General features: G+C 48.9%; 1 protein-coding gene across 1 annotated transcript in view; it reads right to left on the reverse strand.

Annotated features, from left to right (window-relative positions):
• Nucleotides 1–620, reverse strand: part of LOC102988861 (sperm acrosome-associated protein 5-like) — a 2,859-nt gene extending 2,239 nt beyond the window's left edge. Inside the window, exon 1 of the mRNA XM_007122942.3 lies at nt 476–620. Within this exon, the coding sequence (XP_007123004.2) occupies nt 476–620 (145 nt within the window). The remainder of the gene's footprint in view (nt 1–475) is intronic.
• Nucleotides 621–5,316: the final 4,696 nt, after the last annotated feature.

The following is a 5,316-nucleotide window of genomic DNA, read 5'->3' on the forward strand; positions in this document are numbered from 1 at the left end:
TAGCGGAGCGCAGGCTCCGGACGCGCAGGCTCAGCGGTCATGGCTCACAGGCCCAGCCGCTCCGCGGCATGTGGGATCTTCCCAGACCGGGGCACGAACCTGTGTCCCCTGCATAGGCAGGCGGCCTCTCAACCACTGCGCCACCAGGTAAGCCCAGGGGTGAATTATTGGTTTGGGGTTGATGTTGGTGATTCTGGTGAGATACCAGTAATGGTAGTGGTGATGGTATCTGTGGTGATAACAGCACTGATGACATTGATGGTAGTGATGGTGGTGTTAGTAGAGATGAGGGTAAATGGTTGTGAAGGCAATGATGATGAAACTAGAGTTAGTTAAAGTACTCATCATAGTCAGAGGGTGACTGAGAGGATCATTCCCTAGCCTGGGAGGTAACAAATGGCAAAGGGGGAGAGCTTGGGTCTGAGTGTGGTGGGCGACTCGTGGCATGGGTGGGACTTGGGGTGATGAGTCTCACAGTCTCCAATGGTGTAGCCCTTGAAGCCATTGAGGCCCGCCTCCTCCAGCTCCATTGCCAGGTCGCAGCGTTCGAAGATCTTGGCATCCACAGTGCCAGGCATCAGCATGGCCAGGGTCACCACCATAGTGTCCCAGGCCTGCATTATGACACGCACAAGCCTTCCTAACTGACCCATTGTTTCAGACTCATGCTACAGTGCTCAGAACTAAGGGTATGCTGGAATTTTGGGCTCTGTGAAGATCTAAGTGACAGATTCTGGAACAGAGAAGCCAGAGGGTTGGGTATCTCACCATCTTCCCCTGTGCTAGCTCTGTTAAAGACAGAAACAAAGAAAAAGAAAGATACTTGGGCTCCCCTGGTGGCGCAATGTGAAAGCTATGTGAAGAGAGGGGCTGGGGACACAAAAAGGACAGACAGGACCCAGGTACTAGACCTCACCCTCAGCCCACATTCCCCTACGTTCCTTAACACCGTCCCACTCTACTCCCATTAATCATGCTCTACCACTTGGTTACCTCCGTTTCCACTCATTCTGCCCCTCATCACCTCCATTTCCCCCACTCTGCTGAGTAGTCAGCTCTGGTCACTACGCCATGCCTACTGCCACCTCGGATTCCTCATGCTTTATAAAATATGACCAGTGTGCTCTCCTCAGTGTGCTCTCACATTACCTCTATTTACTCATTCTCAGCACCTCCTTCACCTCTCTTCACTTAGTGTGCTCTGTTCCACCCTCATTTACTGGAATCTGCCCCATGTTACACCCATTTAATCAGACTCTGCCCAACATTACACATTACATATTACATATACATGTTCACTATACTGCTTTTTCACCCCCGTTCTCATTCTACGTTTTATTCCCTCGTCCACTTACACTGCCTCTTATCCACCTATATTCAATCACACTGGGCCTCGTGTTACTGCAATTCCCTAACCCTCTACTTACTCTTACCCAAGCTCTCTCACATCCTATTCCTTCTTCACCTCCATTCACTCCCACTCAGACTCTCATTTCCTACTTTCACCTTCACTGCCTGACACCGCATCAAATGACTCCCATCCGCTCTCACGTGGCCCATCCTTCACCTTTGTTCATTGACTCTGGGCCTCATTCCCTCCCTCATTCACTCTATTTCTGCCCCTTCTCCACTTCTGTTCTCTCAAGCGCTCCTCCCATATTACCTGCATTTCCTGAAACTGTATTACTCCCAAACACTAGCCCAAGTTACCCACACATACTAACTCTACACTTGGTCGCCTCCATTCTTTCTCAGTCTTCACTGCCTCCCATTATCTCATTCATTTAAAGTCACTCCCGATGTAACCTGTTTCCACTCATCACTCTTGTTCTGCTCCCGATTCATGTTGAGTTGCTCCCACTCTGCCTCGCGGTACCCTCGTCCAGTCACACTCTGCCTTGGATGTACCACTTTTTGCTCACATCGGGCTCCATTTCCCCCAATTTACTCACCTGGGGCCATGTGACCTTCCTCCCCTCTCCCTTTGCCTCACAATACCCAATTACTCACCTTCTGCTCTTTACTTCCATCCCCTCTCACTCTGCCCAACATTACCTCCATTCACGCACATGCTTTGGCTCATTCACCTGGGCTGATTCCCGCTGGGATCTCTGCACATTACTGGAACGCTGCCCTACATTACCTACCCCATCTAATCCCAGTCTGCCTCTTATTCACCTCTGGTCGCTCTCCTCCCTCGTAGTATCCCCACTCAAACTCGACCCGATTCACTTATTCACATTCTACCATATATTCATTTCTGTTTCCTCTTATCGTGCCCCCCCATTCTTCCCTCTGTGCCTCACATGACTTCCATTGACTACTACTTTCTCCCTAAATTCACCTCTCCTTACTCATATTGTGCCTCGTAAACCATCAATCCTTAGTACTCATATCAACTTGCACTCTCATGCTTTATCAACCCCATTCACATTCACCACTTTTCAATGCCCCATTCACTCACAGTCCACTCCCTCTTTCACCTTTTGCCCCTTAGAAGGTGCCTCATTTTCCCATCACTTAGTCTCATCCATAATCTTAAATTGATTCAAAATTGAATGCGTAGTCATTTCCTCACTCTGCCCCACACTACCCACATTCACTCCACTCTACTGCTCATTCACCTCCCTGCCATCCCCCTTTGTCTCTCCTTGCCCCCATTCATTCCCAATTTGTCCTTCATTCACCATTATTCACGCCCCCCTGCCTTCACTGGTCCCGCATGTCTCTGTTTAGTGACACATCTGCCAAGACAGAAAAGTCTGATGTATTGTTCAGGATTCAGTTTGGCTGCACATACCAATACCACCCTAAATACCAAGAGCTTCAAGAGGATGGAAGGGGATTCCTCTCTTGGAGGCAGGGTTAGAGTGGCAGCTCCAAGCTCACCAGAGAGCTGGCTGCTCCTATGCTGTAGCTCTGCCAAACTCACCTGCTACCTCATGGTCCAAAATGATTGCTCACAATTGGCAACACTTCCACAGTTTTGAGAAAATGTATCTTAAGAGCAGTTGTAATGACTCACCAGCGAGGTGGGGGTGGCCTTTGGGTTGGAGTGTCACATCGTGCAGATTCTGTGGTGGGACCAGCTACCTGTCAGCTTTCCACACCCCTTCACCTAGCTACCTGCTGCTTAGGCCACTGAATGAGTTTGTACCTGTAGGGACTGATGGTAGAGGATGCCCAGGACAGAGAGTGGGCATCCTAGCTCCACAGCAGAAAATCTGGTTTCACATAGCTTGTGGATATGCACTGTGAACGCTGGGACAGTTTCTGCAGGGCTGTATCACTGGCTCAGAATATTTTTGGAGCTGGAAATCACTGTACCCCAACACCCACCAACCCTATAGGATTTCCCCCTCCACACAGGGGTGTGTGTATATATATGTGTGTACAAGGTGGTGGAGAAGTTATGTTTACAGGATGGAAGAGGCCAGACTGACAGGGGCCCTAAAGGTCCAGCCCCTCCTATTTTCCACCTCCTAATGCATTAAGAGAGTTGACAAGTTTTGTACCCAGGAGGTACAGATCCTTAAGAGACCAAGAGACCTGAGTTACTTCCCTGCTTTCTCTCTTTGCTTTGTCTGCTAGGAAGCTCCATCTATATTCCTGCCCCCCCCCAAAAAAAATCCTTGCCTAGTTTTAATGGTTCTGGAAAGAGGACCCTCAGATATTTTCTGGAAGTTCTGTGGGATACTAATAAACAAAAGAAGAGTATTATTGGGTAGAAGTTAAGGATCCGATCTTGGGAACCTGTGTGACTTTGGACAAGTTACTTAGTCTCTCTGGGACTCAGTTTCCTCACCTACCAAGACGGGTGGGACCACAGGATTGTTCACAGAAAGTGGGGACTATCTGAGGCAGGTCATGTCATGTGCTTCACACAGTGTCTGGCACACAGGAGATACTGAGCTAGGTCTGAGCCTCCATTATCACTTGCTGGGCCTGTTGGCAGGAGCCTCCTTATTGTTCTTCCTGTTTTTGCCCTTGCCCTCTGCAATCTGTCATCCACAAAGCAGCCTGCAGGTCATCTTTTTATTTTTTTCTTCTTATTAAAAAAAGTTTTATACATACACACATCTAATTTTATTTTAATCATCATCATCACTTACACAGCACTTGCTGTGTTCCAGGCATTGTTCTAAGCCATTTACAATTATCAGCTCATTTGTCACCACAGCCCTAATGAGGTAGGTGCTGTCCTTATCCCCCATTTTATAGATGAGGAAATTTAGCACAGAGGAGTTGAGTCCTGCCCTAGAATACACAGCTGGTAGGTGGGAGTTTGCAACCAGGCTGTCTCCATCATGTTTGTTTGTTTGGTTGGTTCTGTTTTCTCTCCTGCTGTGTTCCCAATATCTAGAACACTACCTGGCACACAGGAGGTGCTTAAGCAAATTCCTGCGGAGCTCATGTCCTAGCGGTTCAAGACAGGCAATAAACAAGTCTAATATACGTGTATTTTTAAAGTTAATATATAATGCTAGATTGCTTCAGACTGGTGATTTAAAATTCTGATCCCCCTTAATGGCATCCCATTATGTCAGAATGAGACATGAGCTCTGTCCCTGGCAGAGGAGGCCCTACAGCATCTGGCACCCACTCACTTCTCCCTTGCCCACACCTTCTATATTCCCAACACACTGACACTGTTTCTGTTCCTCCAACGTGCCAAACCAGGTCCTACTTCAGGGCCTTTGTAACAGCCGTGCCCTCCACCACAAAGCTCTTTGCTTCAAATATTTGTGTGGCCGGCTCCTTTTGATCAGCGTAACTGTCACCCCCGACAAACGGAGATCGTCCCTGCCCATCCTGAGACAACAACATTGTCAGCCACTACTTAACACATCCCCTTCATCCCGGTGTGTGTGTGTGTACTAGGTGGCCATTTATTTATTCTTCAGCTTCTTGTTTGTCTGCACACCGTCCTTCAAACGCTAGACTGTAAACTCCCAGCCTTAGCCACTGGATGGAGCCAGTGACCTCTCCCTACCTCCTAGCCTTTGTGCATGCTGAGCAATTCGGCCACGCATCCCGACTTCCTATTCAGTTACACCTGCAAACCCGATACTGCCCTCCAGGTTCAAGACATGAAATTCCCGCCTGCTAGCATTCTCCTTAATTGGGCCCTTCCCCTCCCTCCATAAGGAAACCGATCTTTGGAGTCTGAGGAATGACGGCCTCCGCATATCAAAGTAAGCACCTGTTCTACACTGCCACCCTCGAAGGGAAGAGACGCAGCGGGCGCGGCCTTCGTTTCAGAGCAGTGACGTCACCGGAGCGGCCATCTCCACTCTGCGCCTGCGCCGCAGCCCC

Source organism: Physeter macrocephalus, chromosome 21 (genome assembly GCF_002837175.3).
Source record: "Physeter macrocephalus isolate SW-GA chromosome 21, ASM283717v5, whole genome shotgun sequence".
Lineage (NCBI taxonomy): Eukaryota > Metazoa > Chordata > Mammalia > Artiodactyla > Physeteridae > Physeter > Physeter macrocephalus.